The sequence below is a fragment of the Xyrauchen texanus genome, chromosome 22, assembly GCF_025860055.1.
Source record: "Xyrauchen texanus isolate HMW12.3.18 chromosome 22, RBS_HiC_50CHRs, whole genome shotgun sequence".
NCBI classification, from domain to species: Eukaryota; Metazoa; Chordata; class Actinopteri; order Cypriniformes; family Catostomidae; genus Xyrauchen; species Xyrauchen texanus.
In genome coordinates, this window is record NC_068297.1 from 24,524,794 (window position 1) to 24,547,181 (window position 22,388).

General features: G+C 38.7%; 2 protein-coding genes across 12 annotated transcripts in view; both read left to right on the forward strand.

Annotated features, from left to right (window-relative positions):
- Positions 1-14,753, forward strand: part of LOC127662550 (gephyrin-like) — a 127,080-nt gene extending 112,327 nt beyond the window's left edge. For 6 of the 11 annotated variants that reach the window (XM_052153776.1, XM_052153778.1, XM_052153777.1 and 3 more), the window contains 7 exons: positions 3,216-3,303; positions 3,738-3,811; positions 4,172-4,236; positions 4,691-4,792; positions 11,196-11,299; positions 11,395-11,491; positions 13,034-14,753. In XM_052153776.1, the coding sequence (XP_052009736.1) occupies positions 3,216-3,303; positions 3,738-3,811; positions 4,172-4,236; positions 4,691-4,792; positions 11,196-11,299; positions 11,395-11,491; positions 13,034-13,167 (664 nt within the window). In that variant the 3' untranslated portion in view covers positions 13,168-14,753. The remainder of the gene's footprint in view (positions 1-3,215; positions 3,304-3,737; positions 3,812-4,171; positions 4,237-4,690; positions 4,793-11,195; positions 11,300-11,394; positions 11,492-13,033) is intronic. The other 5 variants (XM_052153779.1, XM_052153785.1, XM_052153786.1 and 2 more) reach the window with 1 other exon arrangement.
- A 4,457-nt stretch (positions 14,754-19,210) lies between these two features.
- The window catches only part of LOC127662563 (protein PALS1), a 67,109-nt gene continuing 63,931 nt past the window's right edge, over positions 19,211-22,388 (forward strand). Inside the window, exon 1 of the mRNA XM_052153807.1 lies at positions 19,211-19,346. The gene's annotated coding sequence lies outside the window, so the exon portion shown is untranslated. The remainder of the gene's footprint in view (positions 19,347-22,388) is intronic.

The following is a 22,388-nucleotide window of genomic DNA, read 5'->3' on the forward strand; positions in this document are numbered from 1 at the left end:
CTCAAAATGTGCTACCTATCTGTGTTTTTCTGTTGAGAGGAATTGCTTCATCAACTTTCACAAGCGGTGAGGTGCCATTTGTGAGGAAGGACATTTTGTGTGTACGTGCATGCTTGTAAGGATAAGGTGCATATTAGGTTTAAGCTTATGGTGATTTTTTGGTTTATTGATTTATCTTGAAACAACACTGATTGTAATGTTTTGAAATGATAAATTGATATGATGGTTTGGTAATACCACGATGGTACAATGTTGCCTGAGAGCAACAGCTCGATATGAAATGTTACTTTTTATTAAATATGAAATGTGTAATACATCTAACACTAGATAAATCTGTTTGTTCAAGTGTTTTGTTAAAGAAATTGATGATTTCAATAAATATATTTATTTTTTCTGCATGAAAATGTCAAATGTTTCAATTTGTCTATTGTGGTACAATGCCTTGAGGCAACAAACTTTTAATAAATAAATAAATTTCAAAATAATGAAAATGTTTATTGATATTGTTATAGTGTCCAATTTTAAGCAGGAAAAGCATTACACATATTTTTTTCCTCATTGATATCATATTGCATACCATAGAGGGAGGATTTTTAGATATTTTAAAATATTTATATTTTTAATATTATATTCAACATTCTCATCTTCTACTAATTCCTCAGCATTCTTATAAAATCCAAAATATGACCACACTTCTGATTTGGTTTTCTTGGAAGGTTGGAAATTCTCCTGAGTGCTTTCATTGCCTTGCGCCATGTTTTCGAGATAAATAAACAACAATGTTAAATGCTGCGCCCATGTGTCAGACTCATGCTGGTTGTGTGTGGACAGCATTTACCGTGAGTTAATCGTGCACTGTTTTAATGATAATTAAATGTGACAGTAATAATAACCATCTGGGAATTTATTGTGGTTTACTGTGGTAACCGTTTCATCCCTAGCTATAACGCATTAAATATAACTGCATTTAAGATGTAACGCCGGGGTGTTTCATTTAAAGAGCTCTGGCTCTGCTTATTCCACAACGAGAGTGCCTCTGGATTTACTAATTTGTTATTTTTGTGTAAACTTCTGTACAACAGGGCTTCCCTTCTCCATTTTACTATCCACCAAGTTGTCTGTGGCTTGGGGGGGCGTGGTCATGTGTCGGTCTGCGGGAGAGGGTGGTAATGCTCGCCACCTGGTTTTTCCTTGTTTGAGCTACTGTATGGGCACCAGCCGTACAGCGTGCTCGACGTTATATGGGAAGCCTGGGAGGAAGGACCTTGGAATAGTAAAAATCAAATTCAATACGTTCTTGACCTTCAAGCAAATCTCCACACTTTGGGGCAGGTAACACAGGAGAATTTGCTCCAAGCTCAGGAATGTCAACGCCGACTGTAAGACAGGGGCACTCGACTACGGGAAATTACTCACCAAGTGACAAGGACCCTTCAAGGTCACACGTCGAGCCGGAGATCTCGATTATGAGGTTAGGCGAGCGGATAGGAGAGGGGTACGTCAAATCTACCACCTCAACCTTCTCAAACCATGGAGGGAGGCGGTACCTGTAGCCTTGGAGATGGTAGTTCCAGAGAGGGCAGAGTTCGAGCCAGAGGTATTTCCCAAATCAAGTTCATTCACCCCGGTCCCTTGCAGAGACCACCTCTCGCTGTCACATCTTACAGATATTTCCATGTTGCAAGCAGAACTCGCAGACATGTTTTCACCCCCGGGGGTGGTGGTTCGTAGTCATCCCTCTCGCCTTCCTGAACACAAGAAAAAGATTGTTCAGGAACAATTAGAGGCAATGCTGGAAATGGGCATAATTCTGGTAGTTCTGGTATCGAAGAGTAACGGCTCGGTCCGGTTCTGTGTTGACTACGGAAAGTGAACGCCGTGTCCAAATTTGACATGTATACAATGCTGCGAATTGACGAGTTACTCGATCGGTTGGGCGCGGCTCAATTTTACTCGACACTGGACTTAACAAAGGGTTATTGGCAGATCACTTTAACGGCAATATCCCTAGAAAAGATGGCTTTTTCCGCAATATTCGGATTACACCAATTCGTGAATCTTCCGTTCGGTTTGTTCGGAGCCCCGGCCACGTTTCAGCGCCTTATGGACAAGGTCCTCAGACCGCACATGGCATATGCCGCCGCATACCTAGATTATATCATAATTTACAGCAATGATTGGCAACGGCATATAGAACACCCGAGGGCTGTCCCGGGACACTGAGACAGACGGGACAAAACTGCGCCGATCGCATATTGCCCAGCACCCAAGACCAAAAAGGGGGTAAGGCAGTTCTTGGGCCTGGCTGGCTACTACCGAAGGTTTGTGCCTAGCTACTCTGATGTCACCAGCCCACTGACTGACCTTACTAAAAAGGGGGCTCCCAATCCGGTCCAGTGGACAGAGTCGTGTCAACAGGCCTTCCTTAAGGTAAAATCTGCACTGTGTGGGGGGACCGCTTTTACATGCACCTGATTTCTCTCTCCCCTTTATTTTGCAGACTGATGCATCTGACAGGGGGCTGGGCGCAGTGCTCTCGCAGGAGGTAGGAGGGGAGAAATGGCCAGTGCTATTTATTAGTCGCAAGCTCTCCTTCAGGGAGACAAAATATAGTACCATCGAGAAGGAGTGTCTTGTGATTAAGTGGGCTGTTCTGAACCTCCGCAACTACCTGCTGGGGCGGGCATTCGCCCTCTGTTCCAATCATGCTCCTCTGCAGTGGCTCCACCACATGAAGAATACTAACGCGTGGATCACCCATTGGTATCTAGCTATCCAGCCTTTTAAATTCAAGGTGGTCCACAGACCGGAGGCGCAGATGGTTGTGCCTGATTTCCTCTCTAGAAATGGGGCCACCTGGTTCACAATGATCCCTAACACCTGTCTCTCATTATAGTGAAGGCGGAGGGAGACTTAAGAGTCACGGCACAGCATCAGAGTGAGAGAGAGACCGGAGAGTACAGCAGCCAGAGTGTGCTAAACTTATATGTGTTTTCATTTATTTATAACAACGGTTACCGTCGTTCCAAACAAAGGAAGTGGAAAATAAAGAACTGACCTGGAACTTTCTTCTTTGTCTCCTGACTCCTCCATTGCTCAAACTAAAGACTTTGTTACATTGTCCATGGTCTAAAAATGGTTGTGGACCTCTGTCTTCGAAATTTATAAATGTATTTTAGAACTGTTTTAATTTCAAATTTAATTTGACCCTGCAGCCCAGACGACCTGCTGAATGCCCTAAATGAGGGAATTAGTCGTGCTGATGTCATCATCACTTCTGGGGGTGTGTCCATGGGTGAGAAGGTTAGTAAATTGGCATGTCTGAAAGCATTTTACCTTTATAAAGGGTAGTGACAGTGCTCGAAACCTCTGAGTACCTCAGTAGAGGAATGCAGTCTCACTGATCAATGTGTTTCATGTCAAGTCGAGGAAAACATCAGTTTACCCAGAGGCAACATGATCTCTGACCAAAACACTTTAGAGCACAAGCCGCCATGTGTTTTACTGCCATCTGGTGTTATCACTTGTTTCTTGCTACAAAGCAGCACTTGCTAATCTGGCCATTTACTCTGGGTCTTTGCCCAGATTTTCCAACCTACTAATTAGCGCTCTTTAATTACCCAATGTTTCACTTCGCCGTGTGGTGCTGTCGGACACGCTGGAGTAGATATGTTGTCCTACATGAGAGGAAAACACAAACACTTTTACTCACAACTAAAATATCTTTTTCCCTGCAGGACTACCTGAAGCAAGTACTGGATATAGACCTCCATGCCCAGATCCACTTTGGCCGAGTGTTTATGAAGCCAGGGTGAGTGAGGTGCTGATCAGAGTAATATGGTCATACAGAGCTAGAATTACTCAAAGTCTGGTTCATATCATAGTATGCTCCAGTCAAGTACTGCCCACTTAGGAAGAGAGGAAGGGGTCTGACTGACATGTAAAGAAGTTATTATCTTGGTTGTTTTTTCTGAAAATTCTGAAAACGCTGATATCATCATAATTATTGACTTGAACAGTATAGACAGAAACAGCTGAAGATCATTGCAATTTGTTATTTTAGAAATGTTATTACTTTAATTGTCACATTATTCTATTCTTGAAAATAGCTTGGATTGATCCTGGGATGCAGAATGTTGATGTACTCGTTTTATTTTCCTTTTAATTGCAGTTTACCCACTACATTTGCCACCTTAGACATTGATGGTGCCAGAAAACTGATCTTTGCCCTACCAGGTACTGTATATTGTACTATGTGTTTGAAATTGTGAGCGTGTATGTGTGTGATTGAATGGTGTATTTTTTTTTCAACTTGCAGAATGTTTCAGTTGAACTTACTCTTTAAAATGTATACCATTCACACAAACGAGAAAACATACATACACAAACCCAGCTGATTTTTCCCACATATGCATTGATCCAATTAAAACAACTTTCCTCATTCTAACTATGAAGTTCTCACCAGATTTCTAAACTAAATGTACCCCCTCCAAACAAATATAAGCAGCTCACAGTTGCCCACCTCTATACCCTTCTGCAAACCTGTGCCCCACAACTCCCTGCTTGCCAACATCCCACTTGCCCAAGCTTGCCCTTGCCCCAAGCACACTGTGCTCCCACCTTGTGCCTTCGGAAAACAGGTGGTTTGAGGCAGTGATGACAGTGGCAATTTCTATATTCCCCTTTGAAGGTAATCTCACCTACAGAGACACAGGGGCGACTCTTCTGGAGGCAGTGCCCCTGAGTGACAGCGAGGCCAGCAGACTGCCTCTGCCTCCTACCCCACGTAGAAGTAGGTGCTCTTCCAGGAAATATGCCCTGTCTTCAGCCCGAGCTCAGAAAACGGAAATGGACTTAAAATTTGACACAAAATCTTAAAGAACTGGTTTTCAAAACCAGAAACATTTCTTTGTATTGCACTTGGGCTCATTTGGGACCAGTATGTTAGAATGATTATAGATGTCAGATGCCAAACCAGAAAAAAAAAAAAAAAAAAAACTTCTATAATGTAACAACCTCAAAAACACATAATGAAATGGATCATAAGTGTAACGGAGAAAAAAATGGGATATAATATTTTTGTTCTGATTTTCAAATGTGACTTTCTGTTCTGTTTTCTGAGAGAAGCTTTGTATTTTTGCTTTATTTTGGGTCTATGTTGCTCGTTGTAGCTATTAGTTCTGTTGCAACCGCCCAAAGCCTTTTCGTTTGTGAACAGTGATGTGGCTTAGTGTCTTGAAACTGCTGTTTGTCTGAAATATTTGAATATTTGTCCCATTCCCTCTCCTGTCCTGTCTTCCTTTTACTTTCAATGCCCCTTCCTGACAATGTGTTAAAGGGCACCTCTCGACCTCACACACTATTCTTCCTTCACAGAATTTGGTAGGATGGTACACCTGACTTGTAAGAGAGGAGTCTTAAAGCACACACTTGAGGACTCACAGTATTTTGTTTTAGTTGCATGTCAATGCACACAAAATAAAAACTGATCGCAGACTGGGTGTATCAGTTGCAAAACCATACGGCCCTGACTGAAGTATCTACTATACGTTGACCAAATGCATTTGCATACAAACTCACATGCTGTAACAACTTGGGCTGTTATTCGATTAGAATTTAAACAAATTTTTTATCTCCTTTCCTCACAATTTGGAATGCCCAATTCCCACTACTTACTATGTCCTCGTGGTGGCGCAGTTACTCACCTCAATCCGGGTGGTGGAGGACAAGTCTCAGATCGAATGAATTGCATGCTGTCCTGATTAATTGCTTAATCACATTATTTACTCAAAAAAATACCAAATAAACATCATTTGCATATAACATTTAAGAGGATAATACATGTAATATATAATAAATATTATAATTCAATTAATTAAAATGCATTACATCATATACATTAGATATATTGTGACAGCAGACAAATTAAGCATTTCTACAATACAAAAACTGGTATAAAGTTAAAAATTTTATTTTATTCCCATATCACTGAACATAATCCTATTATTGATTTTGGTCTAAGCTATTTGTATTATTTGGTCTATGCACACATGCATCAGATGGACGCTTTAGGGGCATCTCACTTTGGTTGCGTTTCAGTAGTTTACACTGTCTCTGGTCACAAGTTCTGTTTTTAGGATGCTTTATTTTGGGTCTATGTTGCTCGTTGTAGCTATTAGTTCTGTTGCAACCTCCCAAAGCCTTATCGTTTGTGAACAGTGATGTGGCTTAGTGTCTTGAAACTGCTGATTGTCTGAAATATTTGAATGTTTGCCCCATTCCCTCTCCTGTCCTCATTTTACTTTCAATGCCCCTTCCCGATGATGTGTTAAAGGACACCTCTCGACCTCACACACTATTCTTCCTTCACATAATTTGGTAGGATGGCACACCTGACTTGTTAGAGCGGAGTCTTAAACAATGCACACATTTAACAACTCACAGTATTTTGTTTTCGGTCATGTTGATGCACACACTACAACACTGATCGCAGACTGGGTGTATCAGTTTCAAAACCACATGGGCCTGACTGAAGCAACTACTGTACATTCCATACATTTATTTGCATACAAACTCACATGCAGCATGTTACAACTTGGGCTGTTAATCGATTACAATTTTTAATTGAATGAATTGCGTGGTGTGCTGATTAATTGCTTAATCACAATATTTACTCAGAAAACCACCAAATAAACATAATTTTGCATATAAAAGTTAAAAGAATAATAAATGTAATATATAATAAATATTATAATTCAATTAATTCATATACATTAGATATATTGTGAGAGCAGACAACATTTCTACAATCAAAAAGTGGCTTAAAGGTAAAAATATTATTTTTATTCCCATATCATTGAACATAATCCTATTGTTGGCTTACATCGATCTAAGGTATTTGTAATATTTGGTCTATGCACTCTTGTCTATGGACACATTTGGGGCAGCTCACTTTGGTTGTGTTGCGTTTCAGTGGTTTACAGCATCTCTGGTCATAAATTCTGTGTTAAGTTAAATGTAGTTTGAAATAGGGCTGGGCGAAATGGCTAGAAAAATCTCTATATTTTTCATCTTATTGACAATATTCCCTATACAGTGGATATAAAATGTCTACTCACCCCTGTGAAAATGCCAGGTTTTTGTGATTTTTTTACAACTTTTCCACCTTTAATGTGAACTTTAATGTGAAAAATTCAACTGAAAAACAAACTGAAAAAAAAAAAAAACTCATAATAACCTGGTTGCATAAGTGTGCACATCCTTAAACTAATACTTTGTTGAAGCACCTTTTGATTTTATTACAGCACTCAGTCTTTTTGGGTAGGAGTCTATTAGCATGGCACATCTTGACGTGGCAATATTTGCCCACTCTTCTTTGCAAAAGCGCTCCAAATCTGTCAGACTGCGAGGACATCTCCTGTGCACAGCCCTCTTTAGATCACCCCACAGATGTTCAATTGGATTCAGGTCTGGGCTCTGGCTGGGCCATTCCAAAACATTAATCTTTTTCTGGTGAAGCCATGCTTTTGTGGATTTGGATGTGTGCTTTGGGTCATTGTCATGCTGAAAGGTGAACTTCCTCTTCAGCTTTCTAACGGATACCTGAAGGTTTTGTGCCAAAATTGCCTTGTATTTGGAACTGTTCATAATTCCCTCCACCCTGACTAAGGCCCCGGTTCCAGCTGAAGAAAAACAGCCCCAAAGCATGATGCTGCCACCACCATGCTTCACTGTGTGTATGGTGTTCTTTGGGTGCTGTTTTTGCGCAAACATACCTTTTGGAATTATGGCCAAAAAGTTCAACCTTGGTTTCATCAGACAATATCACATTTTCCCACGTGCTTTTGGGAGACTTGATGTTTGTTTTTGCAAACTTCAGCCAGACTTGGATGTTGTTCTTTGTAAGAAAAGGCTTCCGTCTTGACACTCTACCCCATAGCCCATTCATATGAAGAATATGGGAGATTGTTGTCACATGTAGCACACAGCCAGTACTTGCCAGAAATTCCTGCAGTTCCTTTAATGTTGCTGTAGGCCTCTTGGAAGCCTCCCTGACCAGTTTTCTTCTCGTCTTTTCATAAATTTTGGAGGGATGTCCAGTTCTTGGTAATGTCTCTGTAAAGAGTTATGGAGGATAAGGAGGACACAAAGACGAGATATTCCTCTCAGGTAGGGATTTTAATGGGCACGCAGCAGTGCTCACAGCTTCACAAATAACAAACTCTCAGTAAACACAAAAGTTATCTGACTTCGGGGAACACGCCAACACTGGACTGACGTGTTGTTCTCTCTCTCCCCCACTGCCCATGGCGTGGGTGTTTTATCCGCTCTCCCCGTGCTCACTGAAATTAGAGACAGGTGTTAGACATAATTTGGCTCAGGTGTAAGTGCCCTTACCGCTTCCCTCTCTCCGGACGGGCACTTGACCACACCCCCACTGCCACAGTCTCTGTTGTGCCATATTTTCTCCACTTGATGATGACTGTCTTCACTGTGTTCCATGGTATATCTAATGCTTTGGAAATTCTTTTGTACCCTTCTCCTGACTGATTTCTTTCAACAATGAGATCCCTCTGATGCTTTGGAAGCTCTCTGCAGACCATGGCTTTTGCTCTGAGATGCAACTAAGAAAATGTCAGGAAAATCCTACTAGAACAGCTGAACTTTATTTGTGATTAATCAGAGTTTACACTTTAAATGATGGCAGGTGTGTAATGACTTCTATTTAACATGAGTTTGAATGTGATTGGTTAATTCTGAACACAACCACATCCCCAGTTATAAGAGAGTGTGCACACTTATGCAACCAGGTTATTCTAAGGTTTTTCATTTTTCCCCCACAAAGATTTCATATTGTTTTCAATTGAATTGTTCACATTATAGGTCACATTAAAAGTGGAAAACTTTCTGACATGATTTATCTTTGTCTCATTCTTTTACATCACAAAAACCTGGCATTTTAACAGGGGTGTGTAGACTTTTTATATCCACTGTATATCTCAATAATTATATATTTGCTCTGAAATGGCCCAAAAGGAATTTTTTTTATGCCCATCCATCATTTCATCAAAACAGCCATTGTAGCCAAGTAGATTCAATATTTTAAAGGCATTTAATAAAAATCTATTTGAAAATAAAGCCAATTCCCCCCACAGTTTTTCTCTAAATGAACACAAAGGTGAATGAGATTACATAATTTTCATTGATATGCACTTTTATATTAATATTTGATATACAATGATGCATAATAGCTTAATATAAAAGCATTATTACGTTCATATATTTGTACTAAAAAAATAATTTGTGAATGAACAAGCTGTACAAAAACTACTCGACTTAATTTTTGGAACACAGTTGAATAATACTAAATGTATTACGTATTTACTATAAATACGTGGACACAGTCAAGTGTATTATTATAATATATATATATATATATATATATAATATATATATATATATATATATATATATATATATATATATATATATATATATATATATATATATATATTATATATATACTGCTCTTTTTGCACCGATTTGCACAGAACCATAAAAAAGACAAAGTGCCAAAAATATCGATAAGAAGGGTGATGTGGGGAGCATTTTGATGTTCTTTATTTTCCAAATATGTTTTGGCTACTCTTTCACAATACCTTGCGAACACCAGTTGACTGGTCGGACAAATTTCAAACAGGTTTTTTTTATCATAGTGTCTGTGATTAGCTGGTATTGCGCACAAAATACTGTCAGCGACGAGCACGCACTGCGATCTGAGACTTCAAATTGCAGACCAGTCAATGACTATCCACAGACTGCAAAAATGTAGCGTGTACTTGACTTTAAGGAATGTTTTCACTGACAGCGGTTTACAGCAACACACTTATCAGAAGACATTTGTTTTAATGACAATTTAAGGCAACATGTGCAATAAAGGCCATTGGCATTGCAACAAATTTGGGCAGAGTTCAACTTCATGCAAATGCACATTAACATGATGCATTGACTGGTAGTGTAGACAGTGGAGCTCACATGATCCTCTTCCTGAAACAGTTGGTACAGCAGTCGAGTATGAACACCTACTAGCAACCTTCGGTATAGCAACTTGGTGATCTCCATACCCCTTTAGGAACAGTTCACATCAAAAGGGCTTTTACATTCATCCTTGCTCATTTTAAATAGTTTTTCAATGTAAACAGACGCTACTTGGTCATCTTCGAATTTAAGCATCACGCACAGAAGTGTCACCATGTCATGTCACGGTAAAATAACTTCATCTTTTAAATAGAAGTTTCAAGACACTTAATTTATATCCCATTTGCTGTGCTACATCTAGCCTCATTAGGGGTAAGAACACATTCAAGGTCTAAATAGCCCCTTAGGCTCTTTTCAAGCTTGATTCAATTGATTTGCCCAAACTCAAGTTTGGTTTCTTTCCATGTTGCATTATTTGGCTCCTAAAATCCATTGCATCATCACCTTGAGTACTAGTGGCAGCTGTTTACCACTGAAGCCAGATCACAATGCCAAGCTAGGTAGCTACGCATGAATGGCCATATAATTACAGCTTTCTTAGCTTTCTTCTTGGATTAAGGTTAAGGTTAACAGACACCAAACTGCTGATACTTTGCAAGAGATGCAAAGAATGCAAGCTGCTTTCCAAAGCCAGTTTCTAAGGAGACAAGCAGCCATAAGAAATGCATTCGCCACTCTGCTTGCAGGGAATCAGTCCCACTTTGAAAGGGGAGAACTTCCACAAATTAGACCAGGACATTTTCAAACCAGTTGCAAACTGTACAGGAAATCTCATAAACTAAGCCCTAGACCCCTGTATTGAACCTGATGTGGGGCAGTTCCTTAGTGTGCACTTGAGTTGACGTCGAAAGAACTCAAGTCCACACCAAAAACTCTTGTGTAATATTTTAAAGACATTAATGGTTCAGAAGACAAACATGGTTCCAGTCTACACTAAGCACAACTTACAGTACATTAAACAACTCTACTTACTAAAACTCTTGTTTGCCCTTAGCAAGTACACACATACTACCACACCTCCATAATAGAATGTTCCACAATTCTTATATGCTCTCCTGTACAGAGATTCTGCCCCAAACCCTCACCCATGACCCAACACCATTCTGTGTACCCTTAGCCTTCACCTCAACAGTCATCTCTCCCTTTTTCTCTCTCAGGTAACCCAGTGTCAGCTGTTGTAACCTGTAACCTTTTTGTCATCCCTGCATTAAGAAAGATGCAGGGGATCCTGGACCCAAGACCCACCATAATCAAAGCCAGGGTAAGCATTACACCTGAAACTGAAGCTCACACTGTGGCTGACAGTGTGTTTCTGTTGTACTGGAATGACATCAGTATATGCCCTTTTCTGTGCAGCTGTCCTGCGATGTAAAGTTGGATCCACGTCCAGAGTATCATCGCTGTATACTGACATGGCATCACCAGGAACCACTGCCCTGGGCACAGAGCACAGGTATAAAAACCTGATTGCTATGTAGCCCTGTTTCTGGCTCTGTCTTTGGTTTCCCCTCCTAAACTCTGCACTTACACTCTCATAAATGTAGTAGTAGCCTAATGGTTTGTTTACACAAATGCTATTAAAGCCCAAAGTATATTCGGTTTTGACATGAATGCTTAGCGTATACATTCAGTCGAACGCTAGCCTTTCGAAGTATGCTTCATGTGACTGTACACGCATACAGAGGCGATTGGCGCATGCACGCTACGATTTCTTGAGATACTGGACTACTTTTCTTCAGAAGACCCAGAAATATGTCTTTATAGTCCTTATAGTTGAGTTATACAAATGCAGGTATCTCCTGACCTCTTCACACACATGCTCTTGACATGCATCTTCTTCTAGCGCTTCTTTGTGACAACATGGGTTCAACAGTGAGTGTTGCTACCTTGTGGACCTGCTTATTAATCCAAGCCCATGCACATTCTGTGCATTTAGAGTAAGCACTGTAGGAATAATGGGGCATCACGCATTCAATGCTCGAACACTCTGCTGATGACAAAATTTGTGCCACATGTCCTGTTCGTATAACGCCTAGCATTCACGTCTGACTGAAGTATAATTTTAGGTTTGCAGAGAATGTGGTTGGGAGTCCTGAAAATGTGCGTGTGTCAGATCGGTCATAGAATGCGGTTGACACTCTCGTAAATAGCAACTTTGTGTGAACGTTACTGTATTAAGTACCGTACTCAAATACAGAACTGACAACCGTATTCTGCTGCTGAGTGAACGTGGCCATAATATATCAACATTGCACTCTTAACTAATGGTGCGTTCACATACAATGCGAAGCGGCACAATTACATACAATGTCAATGAAAAGATAGATCGATGCGTGTTCGCACCGGGCAGCAAGAATGACGCGAATAGAGCGACTCAAACATGCAAAATTGCAACATTCGCATAGTCACGTGAGTTAACATTTTTCAACTCGAGTGAAAAATCTGCATGATGCGTTGTCGCAAAAGCCTATCAGCATTGAGATTGTCAGGATGTCACTGACATACTGACATAGTAGCAGAAGAAATCTGGAACAATGAATGAAAAAATTGTTGTAGCGGTGTGTGGGCACCCGGAATTGTATGACACAATGTCATACATGTACAGAGACCGGACGAAAAAAAGACATCACTTGGAGGAAAGTGAGCATGGAATTTGGACTACCTGGTAAGTTCTGAAAATATGCGCGTCTACTTGATTACAGCTATTGGTTGTACTTTACTATGAACCAAGTCGTAGAAGCCCCTCCTCCTGTCCTTTTCCAGAAGAGAAGGGGGAATACTCACGGGTTTGCGTTACTCGTGTGAACGCGTGTTTAAACACAAATTTATAATCCAGCGGTCAATTCGTGTTCTATGTTAACACACCATAAGACACGTAATTCTAGGTTGCTCCTGTGGAACTGTTGCTGCAGTTAGTCTCTTGTAAATTGCATTGGATAAAAAGTGTCCGCTACATAAATAGCAAGTAATACCCTCTTTCTCCTCTGTTTCTCAGGAAACCAAATGAGTAGTCGGCTAATGAGCATGCGCAGTGCCAACGGCCTTCTGATGTTGCCTCCAAAAACAGAGCAATACGTGGAGCTGCACAAGGGTGAAGTCGTGGATGTCATGGTCATAGGACGGCTATGATGTCATCTTAAGAGGACAGACCAAGTAAAGAGCAAGAAAGTGGTGCATGTCCACATATCATTACTATTCTGTAATATGCAACGGCACAGCTAGTTTTTATTGATTTGGAAAAAGTTGATCCAGTATAATCAACAATTTGAGCAAAGACTAATATGTGAATTTATGAAAATATGACTTTGAAGACATCATAGTATTTCAAAGACAGAAAATATTATACCTTTTAAAGTGAAAAAAATAAAATATATATATATATATGAAATATAAGAGATTTATTCTGTAATATATTGTTATAATTATTATGATTATTAATATAATGATGAATATTATCATATTAAGCAACTCTGTTCTTTCATTGCAATTGCTTTGTGTGTTCAATGCTAGACCTTATAGATAGCCGTAGCATTTTAATAGACAGCTGTTGGCGCCTGTCACACATACATTGAAAAGCTTATTTTCTCATCGGTAGAAAATGTGTCCCTATGGGATGAAAAGCTCTTAAAAATGTCATCAGAAACCCCTTTGGATCCCTGATGGATGTTAGATATTTTCATCTCTCTTTAAAGGGATAGTTCACTCAAAAAATATAAATTATGTCATTACTTACCCTCTCATCGTTCAAAACCATATGACTTCCTTCCATGGAACACAAAAGGAGATTTTTAAGGCAGAATGTTAGCATTATTCACAATTCACTATTTACTTTCATTGCATCTTTTTTTGGTGACCGAGGCTAACATTCCACCTAACATATCCTTTTGATGTTCCACAGAAGAAACTAAGTCATACGAATTTAAAACAACATGAGGGTTAGTAATTGATGCCTGAATTTGTATTATTTAGGTGAACTATTCCTTTAAAGTGCACCAAGGTGACCCAGCTATCTTTCCGTTTGGTATTATGTGATCCATAAAGACTTCATTATGCTTCATAAAGGGTTTACAAAACTGCTTTGCTTGTCGTTTATCTTGTGAGTCGTGTTTATGTGCACAGTGCTAAAAGCCAGGGCTGTGAGGGGTGAGGTCTTGTGGTTATGTTTGAAAAGCAGTGGGTGCTTTTGAGTAACACAGACTTTGTGCAGCTCCTTCAACTTATAAACATCATTTTTGGATATGATGACCAGTCAGTGAACTTGGATGGGTCTGTGTAAATTCTGTGCTACTTGCACATACCCAGAGGCAGGTCCGGTGCTACAGGCTTCCTCAGTCTGGAACATGCTTTATAATAAACTGGCCCTCATAGCTCTGCCCTTATTACTCTCTATTTTACCCACTACCCTTACTTTTAAACTTGCCCGGCCCACACCTAGAGGCTGAGCTCCCTCAAACCTTGTTTAACATCGAAAAAGGAGGACACAGCATATTTAAGTGCTGACAGCCTTTTTAAACGAATTACATAAAATGTACAGTCAAAAAAAAATAAAAAAAATAAAAATGCTAGAGTGATATTGTACAGATAAGTGACCAGCACTCCTGAGGAATAAACACTACTAAGGTATTGAAAAGATATTGAAAAGCTCTGTACTATAATATCATTTTCTGTAATACTGAATCTAATGCGAGAATTAAAATTCTTGATCATTATGTAAAGACGTGGTTCTGTTTCTTTTTTAAATAAATACTGAAAGTTGATTGAAGTGTCAGTTCTCTTTATCTGTCATTTATTTTCAAACATATGAACAATATAGGTGTGTTAGTGTATCATCAAAGATCACTAATAGTAAAATATAAATGAATTCCTTAAGCATGATTTATTGGCTACTGAAATTTTATATTATCATATTATATTAGATATAATACTCATTTAGCACTATTATATTATAACAGCCTACATATGGGTCATTTAAAATGTTTTTTTTTGGTTATTTTTCTCCATATTTGTACCATTAAGACAGAGACAACTCTCTCTTTAATTTTTGTTAACATCTTCAATCTAAAACATGTCTAAGAGTTGATACATTTTTTATTCGGTTCCTGTCTAAACTGTCCATCAGAAAGTGACAGATAATGCACTATCCTATAGGTCTTTCAAGTCATGGGGTTAGTATAAGTTTAATGGATGTCATTTGTATATGTCATATGCTGAGGGGGAAAAAATGCTCTCAAAAAGGCCCTTGGAAGGGGGACAAATGTGATGTCTATTTCAGTGTCTCTTTCAGATTACATATGACAGCAGCTGTGGCTGGTACTGCTCACATTGTGTGAATTTGTATTTGTCCAGGGTGCTAAGGCCCCGTTTTAAGACATTATTCAGGGTTTTATCTCACGACATTTCCTTTCATCCCTAAAATACTCTTGTGAGTGGAACTACTTTCTTCCGCCAAGGATTCAGCGTCTTACTCTGATACAACTCAAGCCTTCATTGCTAGTTCGAAAACGTCACAAGCAAAGTAGGATTGTGAGGCTTGCGCTGCTTTACTGGAGCACTTACTAGAGTAATGAGTAAGTGCGTTTGTGTGTGAGAGTTTGTGTGTGTGTGTGTGTGTGTGTGTGTGTTTGGTTTTGAGGAATTGAAAGAGAGAAGCTCAGAAAAAGAGAGATCGCCTGTGGGACTACCTTTATTTGTTGCATCTCTCGTCAGATGTAAAATCGCTTCAAAATCGCCAAGATGTAAGTTTAAGCACTTCTCAGCAGCAGCCAGTGTCGCCATATTTCCGATGTAAACCTTAACAACTGTTTTCAACCCCACTGAGATGCAGGTGTGCACTGACATGACAGCTCTGTTTTTCTCTCAGGAGTGTGTGCGTTATGCGCGTGTGTGAGTGGAAGGGGGAGCGCGAGGGTGTTTCTCACAGATATTGCAGATAATAGACCTTTTTCACAGACTGTGATGATATGATGAACTGTTTTATACTACGCATATGTTGAATGCTTAATAGTTAATGGCAATAGGCGGTGCTTCATAATATAACATAAATAGCACATTACAGTTTAAATCGTCTTGCATCGCCTTGCCGGACAGCGAAAGACGCATTTAATAGGTATTAGGCATTTAATTTTCTCTTTTCACCCTCCGTGCAAAACAAGATGAATTGCATTATATTAGCTATACTGAAGAAAGTGGTTAGGAAATGTTTTCAATTGCTATAGTTCTCTGCTTTATCCGTTATGTTATGTTGCTAGGGTTACAAACAGCACATTCATATCGAATGGTGATTAAAACTGACCGGAACTACTTTTGCATTCAACAGTTTGAACATTACAGCCAATCAGAATCGAGGATACGAATAGCCCATGGTATAAGTAATAACTGCCGACAGACAATTGAATTATTGAAAAATAATGCACACCCATGGTGGTAATGCGGTCACGATGCGCAGAGGACACACACACACACACACTCTGTTCTGTGCACATCAGTGCTACAGTGTACGTTCTGGAAGATTATGCTCGGTTTGCATGTGTCTGTGCGCGCTCAACAAACTGTTCAGCAACTGGCACAACAGCAGCTCTACTCAGTTGTATGATGTGAGGTATCAGGACATTTTAACAAGAACAAATACATAAGTATCTAACCTGGTGTCAATCCTTTAATAAATGCATCATTCTTTCTGCGGGGCGCTTCATCCTTGGAAATAAGAGGAATATTCCAAACTCCTGTTGAACTCTGTCAGTGGATGAAGCTGGTGACGATGCGCTGTGATTAGCCGCTGTACATGATAGCAACATCAAGTGCCCAGAATATGAATTTCATATAATCTCTCCATAGCGGGCCTAATTCTGTTGTATTTCTAAAGTCTCTTGCGGGCCGCATCGGAACAGTAGGAGGGCCGCAGATGACTCGTGGGCCGTTGTTTGGACACCCTTGCCTTAGAACGTCTGTCAACCAATCAGAATCAAGCATTCAACAGACCCGCGGTATAATCAACTATTATCTCGGAAATTCAGCCAATCTTGTGTTTTATTTCACACATTGCTTTGAAACTTTCATTGACTTTCCAATATGAGTTTTAACCTGCTTCCCCTTTTCTTATGTTAACATTTTTTTCATGAAACGTATATTTATAAAATATAAAATATTTCATGACACTAATATGTATAAAACATGTATCGAAGACAAAAATCAGCATGCCTTTTGTATGTAATATGGCTGATTTTATCATAGTACCTATACTTAAAAAAAAAAAAAAAAAACTCTGAATGAGACTTTTACATTTTAAACAGTCAGAACATGGTAAGTAAACACTTGAATCATTACATGTAAAGATGTTTACAAAAATATGTCTTTAAAGACCATTAGACATTGAAATGAGATGGAAGGGAATATAAGTGATTTTCACATTGGTCCAGCAGCATGTGGTGAAACAACTGACATCAGGGTCTATATCATGTTCATTAAAAAATATAAATTAACAAAAATAATAGACAGAATAATCAGACAAGGATATGTTATACACATTTATATTAGGCCAATGATACAATTGTGCAAATTTACACTGGTGGCCAAAAGTTTGGAATAATGTACAGATTATGCTCTTTTGGAAAGTAATGGGTACTTTTATTCACCAAAGTGGCATTCATCTGATCACATCATATAGTCAGGACATTTATAATGTGAAAAACTACTATTACAATTTTAAATAAAATGTTCAGAACTTCTTAAACTACATCAAAGATTTCTCATTAAACAAATCCTTCACATACGCCAATGACAGCTTTGCAGATCCTTGTTATTCTAGTTGTCAGTTTGTCCAGATACTCAGGTGACATTTCACCCCACACTTCCTGTAGCACTTGCCATAGATGTGGATGTCTTGTCGGGCACTTCTCACACACCTTACAGTTTAGCTGATCCCACAAAAGCTCAATGGGGTTTAGATCCATAACACTCTTTTCCAAATGTCTGTTTCTTTGCCCATAACCTTTTCTTTTGTTTTTTCTGTTTGAAAAGTGGGTTTTTCTTTGCAATTCTTCTCATAAGTCCTGCACCCCTGAGTCTTCTCTTTACTGTTGTACATGAAACTGGTGTTGAGCAGGTAGAATTCAATGAAGCTGTCAGCTGAGGACATGTGAGGCGTCTATTTCTCAAACTAGAGACTCTGATGTACTTATCCTGTTGTTTAGTTGTACATCTGGCCTTCCACATCTCTTTCTGTCCTTGTTAGAACCAGTTGTCCTTTGTCTTTGAAGACTGTAGTGTACACCTTTCTATGAAATCCTCAATGTTTTGGCAATTTTAAGCATTGAATAGCCTTCATTCCTCAAAACAATGATTGACTGATGAGTTTCTAGAGAAAGATGTTTCTTTTTTGCCATTTATGACCTAATATTGACCTTAAGACATACCAGTCTATTGCATACTGTGGCAACTCAAAAACAAACACAAAGACAATGTTAAGCTTCATTTAACGAACCAAATAGCTTTCAACTTTGCAATTTAGCATGGTTACTCAAGGATATGGTAGGAGAGATTGCTGCTGGAAATGGGGCCTCTCTAGATCAAAAATTACTTAAGTAAAAAAACACCATCACTATTTTAAATAAGTAATGTCCTGACTATACTTTGTGATCAGTTGAATGCCACTTTGGTGAATTAAAGAACCAATTTCCTCCCAAAACAGAAAAATATGTACATTATTCCAAACTTATGGCATCACCTGTACGTCAGTCAGCAGTTCTGTAAAGGCACTGATAACCACCAATAAAGAGACTCTTACAAGGTAAGAAGAGTACAACGAAGAATAAGTTTAATATCTGTACACTAGTTGATAACTTTGCTCTGCCGTCACATAACATAAAGAACGCAGAACGTATCTCAAGTCTGCACAAAAGACAAAACTAACCAAAAACACATGTTGCAAACTCGCGAAAATTTGAATAAAATATAGTAGTTTAGGCATAAATTGGACGTTGAAACTTGTTTACCGTTTCAAACTATTCCATTGGAGGTGTTCATGTTGAGATTTGAAGAGCGTGGATTGACATTTTCAGTTCCTCGCGCATGTTGAGGAATCTCATGAATATTTATGTTAGCTCCGCCCAGAGAAATAAACCATCGTAACAGCGGAGGCGCTGTTGAGCCGCTCTCAGTCAGATAGTGTCTCACACACGCGTGGACTCTCGAGCAGCTGCGACCAGTCACACAACATGACAACTAATGTGCTATTCTGGTGAACTAAACTATCTCTTATTAAGTTTTTATACCCGCATTGGAGTAAAGTGACGCCTTATCTGACTGAAAAGGTGAGTTAAGTCTCTCTTTAAAGTAGTATTTTTACGTTAAAATACGGTGTGAGTTGTTGTTTGCAACAGGTTGCCTGGGAAAGGCAGAGCTGCACTTCGGAAAGTGACCAGCTAGCTGTGTTAGCAATGCAAATAGTCTGCAAAACACCGAAACAAGCTCTTAATTCTGGTAAATTAACCTTATTGGGTTTTTTAAATATTCGTTTATTTAAGTTACGAGTAATTTCTTTATGTATTTAGTTTGAAGTTCATACCAAGCTTTAACAGCGGCTCTGTCTCGAATACTAGCGAGCTGCCTTCTTATGTAGCATTTGTGGCATCAATATGCGCGTTCCTATTGATCATCACTTTATGAAGCCCACACAGGCTGTCTAAAGTAGGCAGCTTGCTTGGTTTCAGTCGCACTGTTATTGTTGATTAAGTCGGTGTGAATAAAAATCTAAAATTTCAAAATGGCAAAGCGAGTGATTCATCCAGCACTTACTACAACAACAACAACCTGTTGAAACTGGAAGTTTGTTTGATCGGTCCACGGACTGCTGTTGTTTATCATTACAGCCATTGGGGCACAGATGCGGATTGTTAAATGGTTCCCTTTGTTCAGCGCTTAAATGCAGAAATCGGATAACTCTGACTCTTAACTGGAGAGATCAAACTAGGGATCAAAACTGACATGGAAAGGGCGTTATCACTTTATTTTTATGTCTGTGGATTGCTGTAGACTAGAGCAGTGAGCCCAGACAGATCTTTACAGTTACAAGTAGATCTTTCCTGCTTTATTAATGAATTGAAGATCCAGTGTCATGCATGAAAAGAGGCCCAGAGTCTGGAGTCACTGGCATTTTTACAAGACATTTACAAAGTGTTTATTTGCTTATAAAAGCTGAAGTGTTCAGGTTCATTTTTGTCAACCCCCCTTTTTGCATGTCCAAAGGGTTCTGACAGTTTGATGTGCTATTAAATTAAAGGAGATCAAAGGTTGTGTTGCACTGTTGTTCTATTCTAATGTAAAGGTTTCTCAGGAGCAAAATTGAACACTCCCCGTCTGCCATTATTTGTACAAACACATAGCCCTGTCCCAAACTTGTGGTATTGGTCAGGCCAATGTTGCTAGGTCTGGATGGTTCATCTCTGCATATTAAGATGGAAAAATAATGATGTATTTTATGTTCGTAAACAATGGCACGCATCCCCTTTAACCTTTGTGTTGTTGACATTCCTTTTTGGTAAAGTTATCAGGTCACCAAAAGGAAAATCTCAGCATGGTCTGGCTGTAATCCATATCTCTATTCCATTATTAGGAACACAATTCACAATCTTATCATTTCCTTAAATCACAAGCTGCTAGTCAGCTGGCTGCTCTGTGTTGTTTCAAGATAAGTCTTCACTTCTTGCTGTGATATATTTCAGCCTAGCCTTATAAAACCTTCTTTTGTCTTTTTATGTGTACTGAAGTCAAAGCCCAATTGTCACATTAAATGATTAAGGTGTGTTGATGATAGTGCACATTTTAAAATGAGATGTAATTTTTTTACGATTGCAGATTTGCAAGACATTGCATGTCCACATAGGCTGTAAGAGTGAAATGTGGTAATGGTAAAGGTATGGAGTTACTGCACAAAGAAATGATACTATAGCAGATGATACAGGATTTTGGATCTGGATCAGTTGATTAGCCAAGCTGTTGATTGGTATCTGTTTTCAGCGGAGAGAGAGGTGTTAATGCCAGCACACTCTAGAATCATATTACTGCTCCCGGGACATTCGTTCATTGTGTCTGGGCTGTGAGCCTGATGAAGAGATGTTATGACTACCAGAGGAGGTTATTCTGTTCTAAGATAATCTTTTAGGATATGAAGTACAATGTGACTCCTATCAGAGACAGTTAAGAAGTTTGAAAATATTAATGGAGTTCTTGGTCATTTAAAGGTGATGAGTCATTTTTTTTTTAGTTAAAGTTGACTCACTAGAGGGTCTGTGATGCTATCAAAACATCTCTCTGTTGGTTGAGTGGTCCGTCATGTCAACTTCTGGCTCAACCAATGGTGTGTGTTTGGAGTACCTGTTTGTTTGAATACTTGCAGATGGGTGGAAGGGGCATTTGAATACCAAAAATTCAATTGGGTGTTTCTATAACTTCGGGCACTTTTAGCAATGCAAACTTAGTACTAGAAAGTAAAGTCTCTTCAAAAAAAAAATTCTCACACTCACCATTTAGTTTTTTTAATTTGTCTACTAGCAATTAGTGTTGTCAGAAGTACCATTACTTCGGTACCAAGTCGATACTAAAATAAAAATGATGTAATGATTCTAAATCTAAGAAATATATTACAAATGTATAGTAAAATGTAAATTTCACTGTAATAATAATAAGCAATATATCACAAGCAAGACTGCTGTTGAATAAAAGTTTGGCAAAAAATGCAATGACACGTTGAAAAGGTTTATTTTTTTGAAGAATTAATTGGACACTATTTTGATGATGAAATTAAATTAAACTTTAAACATGGAGTAATACTACTACTACTACTACTACTACTACTAATAATAATAATAATGATAAATAATTAAACTATCATTATTAAAATCATTTTTAAAAATAACTAAAATGGTGTGTTCAATAGTACAATATCATATTAGTATATTTATGCTGTGGTATTGAAATTAATATCGAGAGCCATGACATTTCACTGGCATCGGTACCGACCACTGAAAGCAATTAAAGCTGCATGATTCTGGATTAAATTTTAATAATATTTCAGTATATTTTACAAAACCTGAGCATTAGGTTTTGTGTTGCACTGGTAAATAAATGAGCAAATATGCTTTATAAAAAAACACTCATTAATTTAAAACAGTAGAGCCTTTAGTGTTTCTTTTGTTAATGTTGCTTCAAGCTTTTACATTTAATACCCAGAGGATTTGTAAAAAAGTAGTCTAATGCAAAATAAATCTACATAAATTATTGACAATCTTTACTTTGTGATTATTAGATACATTAATACAGCAGGCCGAGGGCAGCAGGTATATTAGGTTGCATTT